General features: G+C 40.6%; 1 protein-coding gene across 1 annotated transcript in view; it reads right to left on the reverse strand.

The window, feature by feature from the left end:
• The window catches only part of ppl (periplakin), an 84572-nt gene continuing 68105 nt past the window's right edge, over nucleotides 1-16467 (reverse strand). The window contains exons 17-23 of the mRNA XM_063059190.1: nucleotides 16282-16420; nucleotides 13769-13962; nucleotides 10440-10590; nucleotides 8816-8899; nucleotides 7236-7343; nucleotides 5532-5624; nucleotides 1-4760 (exon numbers count right to left, since the gene is read on the reverse strand). Coding sequence (XP_062915260.1) covers nucleotides 1410-4760; nucleotides 5532-5624; nucleotides 7236-7343; nucleotides 8816-8899; nucleotides 10440-10590; nucleotides 13769-13962; nucleotides 16282-16420 — 4120 coding nt within the window. The 3' untranslated portion in view covers nucleotides 1-1409. The remainder of the gene's footprint in view (nucleotides 4761-5531; nucleotides 5625-7235; nucleotides 7344-8815; nucleotides 8900-10439; nucleotides 10591-13768; nucleotides 13963-16281; nucleotides 16421-16467) is intronic.

Below are 16467 nucleotides of genomic sequence, written 5' to 3' on the forward strand. Positions count from 1 at the left end.
TTTTATAACCAGACCGTTTTTTTTTAATTTTTTCTAATATAAATAAACATCCCTGAAAGGAAATATGCCATAAATGCAACTTGTAGCTAGAGCAAAGAACTATCATTAATGTAACAAATTCATGCAGTTATCTATTATCTTCCTAAATAGTTCCATTTTGTTAATAAAGGATTATCAGACAAACTTAATCTTACAAAAGTCCACAATAATTGCTTAACACTTTGCTTCACTGTAAAAGAGTTTATTTCATGTATAGTTAGCTCAGGGTTTTCCCTCCTACAGAAAGTGGGGATTTGGGACCATCCAGTTACGCTCACTGTTTTTGGAATTGCTTTGTTCCATTTCAAGCACTATTTGAACACATCATTGATTCCTAAAACAGAATGAATACATTTGCTCACTTTCTTCATTTGGCAACTGTGTCTTGGAGCTCATGCCATTCTTGGAAGATGAGAAGGTTTAAACTTTTGAATGAACTATTGTCAAAAATAAATCTGCTTTGAAAATGCATTTTTTTTTTTAGAAAAGGTTGATATATCATTGAACATTCTGCATTTAAGCTCTATTTCTTCAGTTACATAATTTACATACTGCAAAAGACACTATAATTCTAGGGAAAGGATGAAAGACTTGATATTGGGCAATTGAAATATGAGCTGCATTATTTACATGGTCTGAAACTATCCTAACCTTTTAAATTTTGATAGGTTGGACTGAGAGTAGACCTTTTGCCTGACTCCCCAACACACAAAAAGCTTCCTCACGAAGCTTCAACGTCGAAAAGCCTTGAGAACCTGAAGGCCTTCTAAAAGGCCTCAAACATTGACCGGAAAATAAGCACGTACTTTTGGAGCTGCAACATCAAGTTGCTTGTCAACTTGATTTTTGTTTAAGATTTATGTTTCATTCCTGGCGGGACCTAGCAAGTGTTGGAGACCTACCCCCAACTATCAAAGTAATCCAGTCTCAAAAATTGGGGAAGAGCCTTCTCAGGGGGTGAAATGGTGTTTCTGATTTAGAGCTACGCTCAATAGATTCCCATAGCACCAAGTCAACGTGTAGAAGTCGAGCACCTCGAGTGACAGTAAGGGCCAAATAACTGGGGAATATTACACACAAGGTTGAATTGTGACATGGGATAATTTATGTTTATGCTTCTTTTAAAATATATGTAATAGATAAGTGAAGTTTAAAGGATAATAAAATGAAAATAGCAAATTGAAAAACAAATCGTGTAATAGCAGTTATATGAAGTTATATTACATTGACTTTAATTCTGGTAGCACCCACATCCCAAATAAATTCAACCAGTTTCATACAAGAGTTCTTTGACAATATTCTTCTCTTTTCAAAGTGGCTGGTAAATTGAATGCTGCAGACTCTGTGATTTTCATGTGAAAATAAAGACACTAGTGAGACTTGGAGGAGACAGGTAACAGAAGCAGCCCGGTATCCCGGTCAGTAATTGACAGATCCAGAGCTTCCTTGTAATTAATGAGATGCTTGCTAATTGGTTCCACCATGTTTTTAGGGTAAGTGGTGTCATTTTGGAGTCTCTCGGCCTTATCTTCATCTATCAGACCAGATGATATCGCCTGGTTTAGCGAACATCGTTCAGATGTGACGGGGTCAACTAGACCTCCGGTTAGGTACTGTGCTTCCAGATACCACTCTGCAGCCTCGGGGTAAAGCCAGCCTCGCTCAGCAGCCTTGGCAGCAGACAGGAGTTTCTTGGTCTTGGGGTCTTCGACTCCAGTGTAGGCACTCTCAGCGCTGGAAAGTCTCTGTGTCAGTCCATCATCAATCAAGCCAAGCTCTGCAGCCTTCTGTACATTGTAACGGCTGCCATCTTTAACGTAGACAATTCCACCAGTTGCCGACTGGGCTTCCAGAAGCCTTAGAGCTGTGTCGGAGTCAAGCAGATTTCGGTTAACTGCATTGGTGACAGACATTTTCCTATCTGTGTTTACGTCAAATATGCCTCCAATTGCCTGCTGTTTACCTTTACCTTGGTTTGGAGGAAAGGAACTGGGACTAGCGGATGAAATCGGCTGATAACTATTCGCCTTTTCTGTGTCATTGTGTGGCACTGCATCTTTTCCTGATAATAATACGGCAAATTCATGGATTGGGACCTCCTTGTCCAGGAACTGTTTATACTGTTTCTCAGTAATCTTACCGTTTCTCAGAGCGTCATCGACCGAATACTTTTGTCCTGATTTCCGGTCATGGAGGACGGTAGAAGTGCCTGTAGGACCTTTTATTGTCATCTCTTCCCAGTCGCATTCCTGATTTTCAAGGTTGACAAACATATCCCAGTTGATGAGGCCAAGTTTGTAGGCTTCCTGTGGAGTCATTTCCTTGCCGGTATCTGGATCGATTACTACAATGTGACGTCGTAAACTGTTCTCCCTCTGCTCTCTCTTTATTTTCAGTGCAGCTAATTCCTTTTCCAATTTGTCAATCTCAGCATCTTTGGATGTGCTTGATTTCCTCAGATCATCCAACTCTTTCTGTAGGGATGTGAATCGAGCCTCCAGAAGATCCACTTTGCCAGAGCCTGGTATCGACTTCTCTGACTGGACTTCTCGGGTTTGCTGAACGGTTACCTGGATGTCAGAATGCAGCCTCTGACGTTCATTTAGCAGGTTTTGTTTCTCTCTCTGTAGATTTGTATGCTCATCTTTCAGATGCTCCAAGTCTTTCAAAGACTTTATATCCTTGAACTCGGTGTCTGACAGCCTAGCCTTCAGATGGTCGAGTTCATTCTGCAAGTTTTGCTTCAGTTTTCCTTCCTCTTCCAAATTTTTCCGAAGGCGCTCAACTTCTAATTCTGTCTCAGGATCACGTTCTACCTGAACTTTCTCGGTATAGATATTCTTTTCCTTGACTTTCTTTGTTTCAAGCTCTATCTGTTTGAGTTTCAGGTCTTGAAGGGTATTTTCAAGTTCATTTCGATTTGCCTTTTCTTCCTCTACATGCAGTTTAAGCAGTGAAACTTCTTTTTCTTGTTGAGGATCCTGCTTCAGAACAACCTTGTGTTTCACCAGGACTTTATCTCTTACCTCTTTTTCTTTCTCCTCAAGGTCACTGAGCTTCACCTTCAGCCTCTTGACTTCCAGCTCAGCGTTGCGCCGAGCCTCCCTCTCTGCTTCAAGTTCTTGCAGCTGTTCTTCCAAGTCAGCTTTTCGTAGTTGTAATGTTTGGATCTGGGCTTTCAGATTTTCCTTCTGCCTTCTTTCTTGCTCAATCTCATTTGCCATTGAACCACATTCTGCCTTCAACGTTGGATCTTGCTCTAGCTTCACAACCTCCTGCTGCACCACTTTTTCTCTCACTTGAGCCAGATCCTTCTTCTTCAGTTGGATGTTCTCTTCGTGTATTGTTCGCTCCCTCTCTTGCTCCAATTGCTTCTGCTGTTCTTCCTCCAGCTTGGTTTTGAGGAGATTTAGCTCTTCCCTGGTATTTGGATTTTCTCGGTACTGAATAACCTCATTAATAACTTCTTTAATTTGAACCTGGGGCTTACTGTTCTTTAGCATCTCAATCTCTCTTTCAAGCTGCTTTATCTCAACTTTGGCTCTATCCACTTGTCGGGATTTATCCACTACCTCATCCCTTAACCTCTCCAACTCCTGCTCAGTTTCAGGATCTGGCTTGTACCTAATGACTTCCTTTATGTTGTCTTTTATCTCAATCTTTGGACCCCTATCTTTCAGGAGAGTGATTTCATCATGAATGCTCTTCAGCTGTAATTCTGCATCATTGTATCTTCGCTGCTGCTCAAGGAGATCAGTTCTCAAGGTGGCTACCTGGTTTTCAGCATTGGGATCAGGCCTGACAATCTCCCGCACCTTTTCCTGGATTACTGGTTTAGACTTTTCCTCTTCAAGTTTTTTGATCTTTTTCATAAGCTCACTAATTTCTCGCTCGTGTGATCGCTTTTTGGCCATCTCATCTTCATGTTGACGGCGAAGATTTATAACCTCCTTCTCCAAATTTGCATCCTTCTCCAACTTGACGACTTCCTTCACAGTCACTTTCTCCTCCTCCTTGTCTTTTTCTCTCTGCAGTCGTTTCAGCTTCTCCTGAAGGACCCTCAGCTCCTCCTCCTTGTGTTGCCTCAAGAGACTTTCATGTTGTTTGTTGTCCTGCAGGCGGTGAAACTCTACTTCCAACTCAGGGTCATTTTTTACCGTGAACACTTCCTGTTCTGTGATTTTCTCATGTTCCTTATTCTTCTCTTCGGTCAAGTCACGGAGACGTTTCTGAAGCAGCAGGATGTCATTCTCCTTTGCCAATTTTTGCCTCTTGATCTCCTCAAGCTCCTCCCTGAGCCTCAGTATCTCATTTTCCTGATCCTTATCTTGTTCAATTCGAAGAACTTCCTTGACCACATATTGCTTTGCAGGGTCTTTTTTCATTTTCTCCAGCGAAAGCAACTTGCGCTGCAAGATCTCCAGTTCATTCTCCAGAGTTTTCTTTTGCAACTGCTCATCTGCTAATGACTCCCGAACCCTGTGCATCTCGTCATCTAGCTGTGGGTCAGGGACCTTCTTGACAACCTCTTTCTTCTGGAACGATCCCTTGAGTTGCTGACTCTCCAGGACTGCAATTTCTTCCTGTACTTTCTTGATTTCTTTCTCCACTCCTTCCCTGTGCTGCAACTCATCATTCAGTTGTCTTTCCAACCTGTTGCCAGGTGCTGCTGCATAGTTCTGCGATTGAACTTGTTGCTGGATTACTTGCATCTCCGGTTGCTGCATTACAAAGGGAAGATAAGCCATTTTTGTTTTACTGTTAGGATGTATTTGTTTTGTAACTCAGTCTAATAGACTCAAAGGACCATCTTATGATGTTGCCAATTAAGCATTTGATCAATTATTAGATAATCAAAATATGAAGTGCTGGAAATGCTTAACATATTAGGCAACGTCCATGGAGACAGAACCAGAGTTAAATTTGCAAATTAATGACCTTTCACGAGAGCTCACTGGTATTAACTAATGTTATTTTTTTTTTAAATTTAGAGATACAGCATGGAACTGGCTCTTCTGGCCCTTCGAGCCCACACCACTTAGCAACCCACCTACTTAACTCTAGCCTAATCACAGGACGATTTACAATGACCAATTAAGGTAAGCTCTTGGACAGGAGGAGGAAACCTGTGCAGTCACGGGGAGAACAAATAAACTCCTACAGGCGGTGCCAGAATTGAACTCTGAATTCTGACATCCTGAGCTGTAATAGTGTTGTTCTAACCACTATGCTACCGACGAGTCCATTTCTCTCCCCTTCTAGTTGCTTGATCTGTTGAGCAGTTCTAGAATTCTATGTGATCAAGTATTAATCACCATGATATTTATTGCTGAAATGCACTGAAAAGACCTTCTGGTAAACATTTAATTAATCCTCAGCCTTATTTTATTTTCAATTATCAATAACTGATAGGAACTGCCGATTTTCACCGTCCAACGTTTGCTCTTTGCATTTATCCTTTCATAGCGAAAGCGATCAAGACCGACGATTACCTGTTTCAAAAGGGTTTGCGCAAACTCCAGGTTCTGCATCCGTTGATAGTTGACAGCACTCACTGTTGCAAATTTAGTGGCCAGAGCGGTTTCCTGTGAGGAGACAGCATGACATTTTCTGAATAGTCAGGTACAGAAAGTCAAGTCTACATTCCAGATCATCAGACGCAGCTTTATTGCAGTGTGCAAGTTTCAATCTGGAAGACGACTGGTCAGAATGCTGGCTGTTGAAATGTCATTCGATATTTATTTAAAATAAATGGGGCAATAATTATCACTTAGACATTTAGGTTAAATCTTAGGGACTATAGGTTGGATTCCATTTCAATGAACAGAACAAAATTCTTAATGGAACTATGCAAATCTGGTAAAATAATCCATTTTCAAAACTGGCTGGGAGTTTCAGCAATATGTCTTCATAGGGGAAAGTGATAATTGTATTTAAAGTAACACACACAGAACACCAGAGGAAGCCAGCTGTTTAGGCAACATCTAGGGAAAGCAATAAAGAGTCAATTATTTCAGGCTGAGACCCTTCATCAGGACTTTAAACTAGGTAGTTTTCTTGAGACCAACAAATAAATATTTACCTGTACATTTTCTGAATATTTAGTACTTCTTTGCTGGACATAATGGTTAATTGTACTATTTATATCAAGCTGTGATCTTGTAGAACAAGCCAAAATAAACACATCTACAGCTATCTAGCAATACTGCATACTGTTCATGTTATCACATTACTTTAGCATACCAGCCAACAAGCATCTTTCAACCAATATTACTTTATCAGATTATTGCATGGGTGCCATCAGTGTGTAACCAGGCAGTCATGTTTCCCCACTGTAGAATGGTGGCTTCAGAAGGCAACTCATGGACTGTTTAAGCAGCCTTGGATATGCAGAGGCCATTAAAGAGGATAACCTCATCATTTTTTTTTTTAAAAAGGCAACTAACCAATTAGTGTTGTAGAATTCATTATTATAATGGAAAATAAAGGGCAGTTATCAAGTTGCAACATACAATTTGCTGGAGGAACTTAGCATTTCAAGCAACATCTGTGGAGGAAAAAGGAACTGTCCGAGTTTCACATTAAAGCCCTGCATCAAATTGCAGTCATGGGGAGGACTGAATGGAGGATCCCATGGTTCAGCAATGGATTCGTTGCCTTGGTTTCTAATTGACTTGGAATCAAACTCAATGCAGATTTGCAGATGATTCTGAACTTGGAGAGGTAGTAAAGTGGCAACCTACTAAATGAACAACAGCGGATATAATCAGTGCGACCTAGTGTAAATTAACAGGAACAAAATAAATGACCTCAGTCACATTTCCTAAGTCTACAATGGTGCCAGGAGCAACCTGCTGTTAGGTTCTGTTAACTGAAGTGAAAACAAAACATTGGGGAAATTTCAGAGTGGATCACATTGTCTGGTCCTAGTATTATTGACTGAGAAGGATTTCTAGACTTTTATTTTGTGTGAATGTTTCCATGTATATGAAACATGTTTGTTTAATTGAAAGATTTTTGAAATTTATTTCTTACTAGTTACACTGCAATATTTAGAGTAGTTAGATTGGTAACCGTTAAATAACTTCGGTTGCTTTGCATGAGCTGAATTGTCCTGTTTATATCTCCAGTTGTTAAAATAAAGCCTGTCTCGGCTCTGTATTTTCATTACACAGGTAACATCATAAAATAATTACCTCGTCCTTAACTTTATCAGCCGGCGAAGTGAATTTTGCTTTTTTGGAGGATTGTGCTCTGTCTGGTTGGATCAGTGATTTAAACATCTCGGCTTCAAGTTCATAATCCTGAGATCAGAACATGTAAGAAACAATGACAGATAAACAGAAGGGGAATAAAGGTGAAGGTATTCTTTTGTGTGTAGTAAAACTCTGATAATCTACCATCCAGCTGTGAGGAGATCCTGACGATTTAACTCCTGGTCTATCAAGGTCCCATTTCCTGGGGACCTATAAACTCCCTAAGGCCCTTGTTTGGATGCTCCCTTTAAACAGACAGGAGCCCCATTTTTCACTCTCCTTTTATTGATTTCATTACATCACTATGCAACATCTTAAAAATAAAGTGAATTAAACATTTGTTGGATATTAAAATGGAGTAATAACTGAAAATCTGCCAATCCAGAACCAAAGTCCCAAGGATACTGGATTATCAGAGCTTTACTACATTTAAATTAAAATTACTTTACCAGGGAGAGAAAAACCAGATGCAAATTGTAGGTGTCCATACAAGTCCTGACACAATTCCTGCACTACAACACTTATGGTCACAAAAAGCTTTCTCTTCCAGCCAATCCTGTGGTTGAGAGTTAATCACCCACGAAAACGGGCTGTGCCAGCAAAATCCCCCATAGCTTCTGTCTTTTGTATTCTAGAAATATCAACCTGAATTAAATCCGTAATTCCTCTGGTAGTTCCACATGTATAAGATACTAGGGGCAGGTGTATGCTTTCTAGACCTTTGAGCTTGCTGAAACGTTCATCAAGATTATGCCTGAACTTCTGCCTCGCTGTCATTTTCCATCACTCCAGCACAGACAATTCCAAAGCTACACCACACTTTGAGTGGAGAAACTTCCCACAATTTCAGTCATACAGTAAATGGCCTGCATCCCATTCTGAGCCTGAGACTCCTGATCCTAGACTCCTCAAGCCAAGGTAAACATCCACACAAGAAACTGTGCAGGTGCTGGAAATCCAGAGGAACAAACATTTTGTTTGATTTCTTTTTTAAGTTGCAATGAAATCAGCTCTCCTTTTTCTAAACTTGACCAAATATAGGTCTTGCATCTCTCGTAGAGCAAACCTGCCATCCCAGAGGAATCAATTAGTGAATTCTTGTTGCCCTACCTCTACGGCAAGCATATCCTTTGTTAGGTACGAAGACCAAAACTATTCATAATATTCAAGTTGAGGTTTTACCCAAGACCCTGTATAATTTCAGTGGATATCTTTATTGATATACTTGCTTCCTCTCATAATAAGGTTTAACATATCATTTGTTCCCTTCGTGCCTGCTGTTAGCTTTCAGAGAATTGTGTACAAGGACAGCTGTGCTCTTTGACAATTAACATTTCCAACTTAAAAATGCAATCATGTCTCTTATTCTAAATTTAGTAAATAGCCTTCAGATCATAAAGTATCTAACCTTCCAATATAATGGACCCATTACAAACAAGTCTGTTGTTTGCCCCCGCCATCCTGATCTAGCTGACATTTCTGTGCTCACTGAACCAGTATCTCGTCACTTAATTTCTTACCTTGGCTGCCTCCTGATATTGCTGTGCATTGTTTGTTGCTTTCGCCAAATCTGGCTCTTTACTGGTAATGTCATTTAAGACACGCTGTTTCAAAAGAGAGAATAAAATTTAAGGTCAATACTACGACAACCATGTAACTCTTATAAATGATTTGCTGGGTTAATAAACAGACTGCCTAACCAGTAAGAAAAGATTTACATTAAAACTCAGTGTTGGATGAAAGAAAAGATAACTAATAGAAATAAATTCTCTAATCTTCCATCCAACCAATGCATTAAAACTATACTTATATAAGTTTTATCAAGTTTCCCAAAACTAAAGATCTGTTGTGAAATTATGATGGATCTAATTTCACGTAACTATTTCCTGACCCGACACATTCAGGAGAAATAAAAGGTATTCCTTCAGGAAGACAATTGGCGTGATTGATACTAGAGGGAATGGGTCTTGTGGTATGGGGGTGATTTTCAATCTTGTGATGCTTCAGCAAAGTCCAAAGTCTATCACATGAGGTCCTGAGTCAAATAGTTGATGATTTGATACATCATCAACATGCAGCTTCAGAACTTGAAGATGACTAATTAGTGGAAGTTCGTCCACTGTGCTGAAGTTGGATGTTGGATGTCTGATGTCCGATGTCCACCCTACCCCCAGGCAGGTTTCGGTACAGACATTTATTGGAAGGTACTATGCAGAGGACTGCTGTGAGAAAATGTGGCTTTTGCAGCCAATAGTTTCTCCTTTAATAAGCCGGACAAGAGGCACAAAACAACCTCTGGAGCAACTCCAACCAGAGTGCCATTAGAATTTGGAATCTAGGCCATCTGCATTTTTGAGCCAACTGATAATTAAAATCAGCTCCATTTTCATCTGGAAAACTGACTTCTGGATCCATAGAAACAACTGGGCCAGGTGTGATCAAACAGTGATTTATTGGACCCCAAAATATAGACATACAAATATTGTTTTCAGTATTTCATACACATAACTGTCCCAAGAGAAACAACTTGGACAAGTAGTGTATAGAGACAACTTGTGCATGGACTAGATTACTTGAGGTAGTAGTGGAAGCAAGTCGTTTGGTGGGGCTTAAGATCCTTTCAAATAGAAATGAAGGGCATGAAGCAACATGGATAATACACAGGAGGAGGACATTTAATACAAATTGGCATCAAGATCAGTGCAACATTACAGGCCAAATGATCTGACCAGTGCAGTACTATGTTCCATATAGCTTTGGTTTGTGTTCAAGAGCAAAATGAACAAATCTGTTATTCTGACTGGCAGAGTCAACGCAATTTCATGGATCAGTTTATGAATAAGCTTTAGAGCAATTTAGTAATTTCTTCAATACATGTATCAAGCCAAAAATTCTTGTGTCCCAAATACATGAGCCTCCTTTCCCTCATCACCACCTCATCTACTGAGGAAAAAACTCTGTAAATGCGTAGCTGCAGATACTGTATCTTCTACTGAGAAACTATTTCAGTTCTGCTTTTTTTTAAAAAAAAGAGAAGTCGAAATAATTGATAATATCTTGAAATATCTTTTAAAAATAATTAACATCTTTTAAAATATTTTACTCTAATACATGTGCAGAGATGTTTTTTATGGAACTTGGTACCATTTGGTTCCTCAGCTTATTATCGATGGTTTTGGCACTGTCAGTTTCCCGTGGTTCATAGTTTGGTATGTTGGAGAGCCAGCTGTCCAGAGCATCACTACCATTCCGAAAACTGGAATATGCAGCCTTGGCCTTTTCCAGATCATCAATCCTGTAAATGGGACAGAAAATTAAAGGATTTCAGTCCTATGTTTCTTATATTCATTATCTCTCGAATAATTTGTTAAATATATTAAACCTAATTCTATAACCTTGCTTTCGATTAACATCATTTTGTCTCTTATTTACATGTTTGCACTTTATACCATTGTAATGTACTTTAACTACATTGTTTTGTAAGAAAAGTACCCCATAAATAAGTTATTATTATTAAAGAGCATGGCACTTTAACAATTTAAACCAAATTCCAACAATGAGTCCACTAACATTTCAGAAGTAAATTAATCAACACAAGTGTTATTTGAAGATTGCAACCATAGGCCTGTGCATGTTAGCTCTCAAATATCATATTTCTTCACAACCGAAACAAATATCAGCCTGTTAATTTAATTAGGTCATGCTTACAGCTTGCCTTATGGATAAAATGATAAAGTGAGGGCAGGACATCAAATAACAATGGTTCTCTTCCTCTGCTTAATTAGATTGTAACCCATGAGTGAAATGGAATCAAAAGATACCTCATGTCACACTCTTAAAATATCCTGAAGTAGAGCAATTATTCAAGGGTTTTCACATTAAAAAATACATTGTCATTAATGAGGTGTTCATTCTCTGGTAGGGAATACCAGTAAAGGTTTAAGAATGCCAAATGCGCCTGTGTTAATTCATTTGAAGATTAGGATTGGATTTGTTTTCTGTAAATTGTTAAGTGTATCGAGATACAGTGAAAAGCTTGTCTCACATACCGTTCATACAGATCAAATCCTTACACAGTGCATTGAGGTAGAACAAGGTAAAATAATAACAATGCAGATTAAAGTGAGACAGCTACAGGGAAAATGCAGTGCAGGTGAACAATAAGGTACAAGATCACAATGAGGTAGATTGTGAGGTTAAGGGTCTATCTTATCATATTAGGGAACTATTCAATCGTCTTACACAGTGGGGTAGAAGCTGTCTTTGAGCCTGATAGTATTTACCCAATAGAAGAGAGAATGTCTAGGGTGGTGGGGACTTTGATTATGCTGACTGCCTTACTGAGAAGTATTGACAAAGTCCATGGAGGGGAGACTAGTTCTGATGTGCTGATTTGTGTATGCAGCGTCCTGCAGTTTCTTGTGGTCACGTGCAGAGCAATTGAAATGCCATGCCTTGACGCGCAGATATGGAATGTTTTCTATGGTGCATCAATAAAAATTGGTGAAGGTCAAAGGACACACTGACAAGCTTTCTTGGTGGTAGCATCTATGTTGTTAGAGCAGGACAGGCCAGTGGTGATGTAGGATTCAGGTGCAAGATCATAGTGTCATACAGCACGGTGAAGGGCCCTTCAGCCCCTCGTGCCTTTGCTGACCATTAAAACCCATCTACACTCAACCCATTTACCAGCACCTGATCTGTAGCCTTCTCTGCACTGACAACTCAAATTCTCTGCTTAAATGCTGTAAGAATAACTGTCTCTCCACCCCGTCAGGGAGTCCATTCCACACTCTAACCACCTTCTTTGTGAGAAAAGATCTCCTCTAAAAGTCTTATCTCTTACCCTAAGTCGATGCCCTCCAGTTTTTAGATACCTCTGCTCCTGTCAATGACCCTAATAATTTTATATGTTTCTACCAGATCCTGCCTTAGACTCCTCTGAAGTCACCAACTTTAAATGAGACCTCAATTTCTCTCCACCGTCTAATCTATCGAGTCTTCTCATCATTTTAATCTTTCCAGTTTCTTGCCTTTGGCTCTCACTCTGATATACTGAGAGAACACAGCACACTCAAAATTCAAAGTAAATTTATTATCAAAGAACATGTATGTCACCATATACAACCCAAAGATTCATTTTCTTGTGGGCATATTCAATAAATCCAGAATAGAATAATAACCATAATAGAAACATAGAAAACCTATAGCACAATACAGGCCCTTTGGCCTACAACACTGTGCTGAACATATACTTACTTTAGAAATTACCCATAGCCCTCCTTTTCTATGAGAATAAATTAAAGACCACACCAACTTGGGCATTCAACCAGTATGCAAAAGCCAACAAACTGTGCAAATACAAAAAGAAAGAAATAATAATTATAAATGAATATTGAGAACATGAGATGAAGAATCCTTGAAAGGGAGCTCATAGGTTGTGGGAACATTTCAGTGATGGGGCAACTGAAGTTGAGTGAAGTTATCCCCTTTGGTTTAAAAGCCAGATGGTCGAGGGGTAGTAACTGTTCCTTAACCTGGTGGTGTGAGTGTGACGACAACAACCTCTTCCTCAATGTCAGCAAGACCAAGGAGCCGATTATTGACCTGAGGAGGAGGAAACTGCATGTCCCTGAGCCAGTCCTCATCGCAAGAGCAGAGGCGGAGAGGCTCAGCAGCTTTAAATTCCTCAGTGTTATTATTTCAGAGGACCTGTCCTGGGCCCAGCATGCAAGTGTAATTATGAAGAAAGCACGACAGCATCATTACTTCCTTAGAAGTTTGCAAAAATTTGGCATGACTTCTAAAACTTGGACAAACTTCTATTGATGTGTGGTGGAGAGTATATTGACTGGCTGCATCACAGCCTGGAATGGAAACACCAATGCTCTTGAACAGTAGTGGATATGGCCCAGTCCATCATGGGAAAAGTCCTCCCCACCACCGTGCACATCGATATGGAGCGTTGTCGCAGGAAAGCAGCATCCATCATCAGAGATACTCATCATCCAGGCCATGCTCTCTTCTCACTGCTGCCATTAGGAAGAAGGTACGGGAGCCTCAGGACCCTCCCCTCTGGTTCAAGAGCCTGGTGGTGATAACTTCACTCAACTTCACTTGCCCGATCACTGAACCACTCCCACAACTTACCAGACTCATTTTCAAGGACTCCTCATCTCATGTTCTCAATATTTATTGCTTATTGGTTTATTATTACTTTTTTCTTTTGTTGCTTGCACAGTTTGTTGTCTTTTGCACACTGGTTGTCCGCCCTGTTGGGTGGAGTCTTTCATTGATTCCATTATTGGGTTTACTGAGTATGCCCGCAAGAAAATGAATCTCAGGGTTGTACATGATGATAAATTTACTTTGAACTTTGAAGGTGCTCTTTCAATGCAAGTTCCACCTTTCAAAAGAAGAGCATTTGATTATTAACATACAGAATGGCTCTGAAGAAAAAATCAGAAACCAACCGTCTGTCCATTTGCTTGTTGAGGTTGTCATAGCGTTGGTTGAGTTTCTTCACCTCAGCGTCCTGCCGCTCGACATCTGGGCAGTGCTCCTGAAAGTTGTCCGCCAGAACGTTGCAGGCTTTCTTCACAGAAATCAGATTCTGCTCCGCTTCTTGAAGGACCGGTTTCTTGGATTTCAGCTCAGAGCGCAAGGCCTTTTTCACAGTAAAATAAAGAACGATTGAAAACAACTTAAATTGCAAGGAAAGATCACCACGTGGCTTTATTGCCATCAGTTTTCTTACCAATTTTAATCTGAGAGTGATATCATAGCCACAGAAGCATTTAATGTGAAAAGGATGGAGTTTAAAGCAGATGTGCAGGGAAAATTATTTTTTGTTTTACAGAGTGGTGTGGTGCCTGAATCGTGATGGAGGGGTAATGGTGGAAATAAATTCAGCACCTTTGCACAGTACTGTAGAAATTTATTGTATTGCACTGTAGTGCTGCAAAATAAACAAACAAATTTCATGAGAAATGCGAGTGAAGATAAACCTGATTCTGATATGGGTCTCTGTTGTGGACTGAGAGTTGGAAGGGGGCAGGGAGAGGGGTATCACGGATGGGAAAAGGGGAAAGGAGAGGGGAGGGAGCAGTAAGCGACCTTCTGTAATGTTCAATAAACCTTTTGTTTGGAATCAAATGACTTTGCCTGGTGTCTCAGACCTGGGTGTGTCTGCACACACGCTACCATCCACCCTCGCCTCCCCGGCCCCTGGGGCTCCTTCTCTGCCACCTGTCCCACATCCCAGAAGTGGCACACAACCCTCACCATTCCCAACATCCTTTGCTCCCGCCAGACTTACATACTTGCCCTCCGGTCCACGTCGTCAAGTGCAATAGGTCTTTGGGACCCTAGCTATATAAAGTACTGCACATTGAGGTATTTAGAAAGACATAAATATGCAGAGATTGAAGGATTATGGATCAAGTGCAGGCAGGAGAGATTTGGTTTAACTTGCCGCAGTGTTCCACACAGACAACGTAGGCCAAAGGGCCTGTTCCTGCACAGTATTTTTCTGTGTTCTGTAGAGCACTAAACCTTGGGAAAGCAGATAACAGCCAGGTTTAACACAATTACATTGGATTGAGCTTGCAGAAGGATGAGAGATTTAGTTACATAAGCCACACACAGATGGAGTAGTTAAGAGAAATTATACAGAACAAGGTGGTGGAAATGAAATCATACTCTGGAGGTGGGAAAGCTGTTAGGAGGGACGGCAAGGTTCCATCCTCAGAGTTATTTGTAACTCGGAGGACATTTGCAGCCCATCGTATGTTTGTCACATTTATAATGTACTGTGCTATGTTTGTCCTCGACTGTGCTTCTGGTGTTAAAGTGCTCATTTTTGTAGCATTTATAAACTATGTGGCATTTCATGGCATTCTTGTCTATGACAATGAAGTTGACCTTGAACCTGGACTGCTCACAAGCTGGATCAGAAGAAGATGCCTACAGCCCTATAGCAGCTGGCAAACCCATCTCGCCATTTTCCCAAACACTTGCTGTACGTAAGCCAGGTGTTTTTTTTAAACTTGGATGGGCCGGTACAAACCAGGAAACACAAATTTAGACTGTAAGACCATAAGACACAGGAGCAGAATTAGGCCCTCTGGCCCATCGAGTCTGCTCCACCATTCAATCATGGCTGATCCTTTTTTTTTAAATATCTTCTCCTCAACCCCAGTTCCCAGCCTTCTCCCTGTAACCTTTGATGCCATGTCCAATCAAGAACCTATCGATCTCTGCCTTAAATACACCTGACAACCTGGCCAAATTAGGTGTTGCCTGGAGTGGGAAATTTGGAACATTGAAGAAAATGAATGACAATCTATTGAAATCTTCTGCAGGAGAGGATTAACAACCTTCGAGCAGTCCTGATGTAGAATCTTGACCAGAAATCTCACAATGGATTTTTCACTCACAGATACCACTCATCCTGCTGAATCCCTCCCGCAGTTTGCTCACTGCTCCCAGTTCCTGCATCTACAGTCTCTTTTGCCTCTTAACAATTTTACTGAATGGGTTATATGAGAGAAAGAAAACAAAGAACAGGAAAGGGCAACAGCATAGAGTTGGGACACTGAAGTGTGTGCGTGTCGATTTAGAGTAGTGACTTCTTCTGAGAAGAACCCTTTTAGATTAAATAAAGGAATAACAAGCAACTAATGACATTGTGGATTCAGAGATTGGAAAGACTCCTTCTTAGTGTTCAGACACAAACACAAGAGATTCTGCAGGTGTTGGAAATCCAGAGTCAGTCAGTCTTTCTGTGTCTCTCTCTGTCTCTCACTCACACACACTCTGCTGGAGGAACTCAGCAGGTCAGGCAGCATCCGTGGAGAGGAATAAACAGCCGAGAGTCGACACTTTGGGCTGAGACCCTTGATCAGGAACTTTCTCAGCTCCCTGATGGAGAAGGTTGACCAGACCACACCATTTTTGTTATTGAACCCTCAGGCACGTCACTCACTTCCAGTTCTTGCTTCTTGGAGTCCAGCCCCCAGTTGCTGTCTGGAATCGTTTGATCCTTCATCAGCTTGTTTTCAAACTCTGACAGCATGTTCCTGCCCTTCTGCAGGGAATTCTCCAGGCTGTTAACAGCCCGAGCCCTGTGAGGAATCACACGTTAGTGTGGTCACTGGACTAACGATCGCAT

The sequence above is a fragment of the Mobula hypostoma genome, chromosome 9 (assembly GCF_963921235.1).
Source record: "Mobula hypostoma chromosome 9, sMobHyp1.1, whole genome shotgun sequence".
Classification (NCBI taxonomy): domain Eukaryota; kingdom Metazoa; phylum Chordata; class Chondrichthyes; order Myliobatiformes; family Myliobatidae; genus Mobula; species Mobula hypostoma.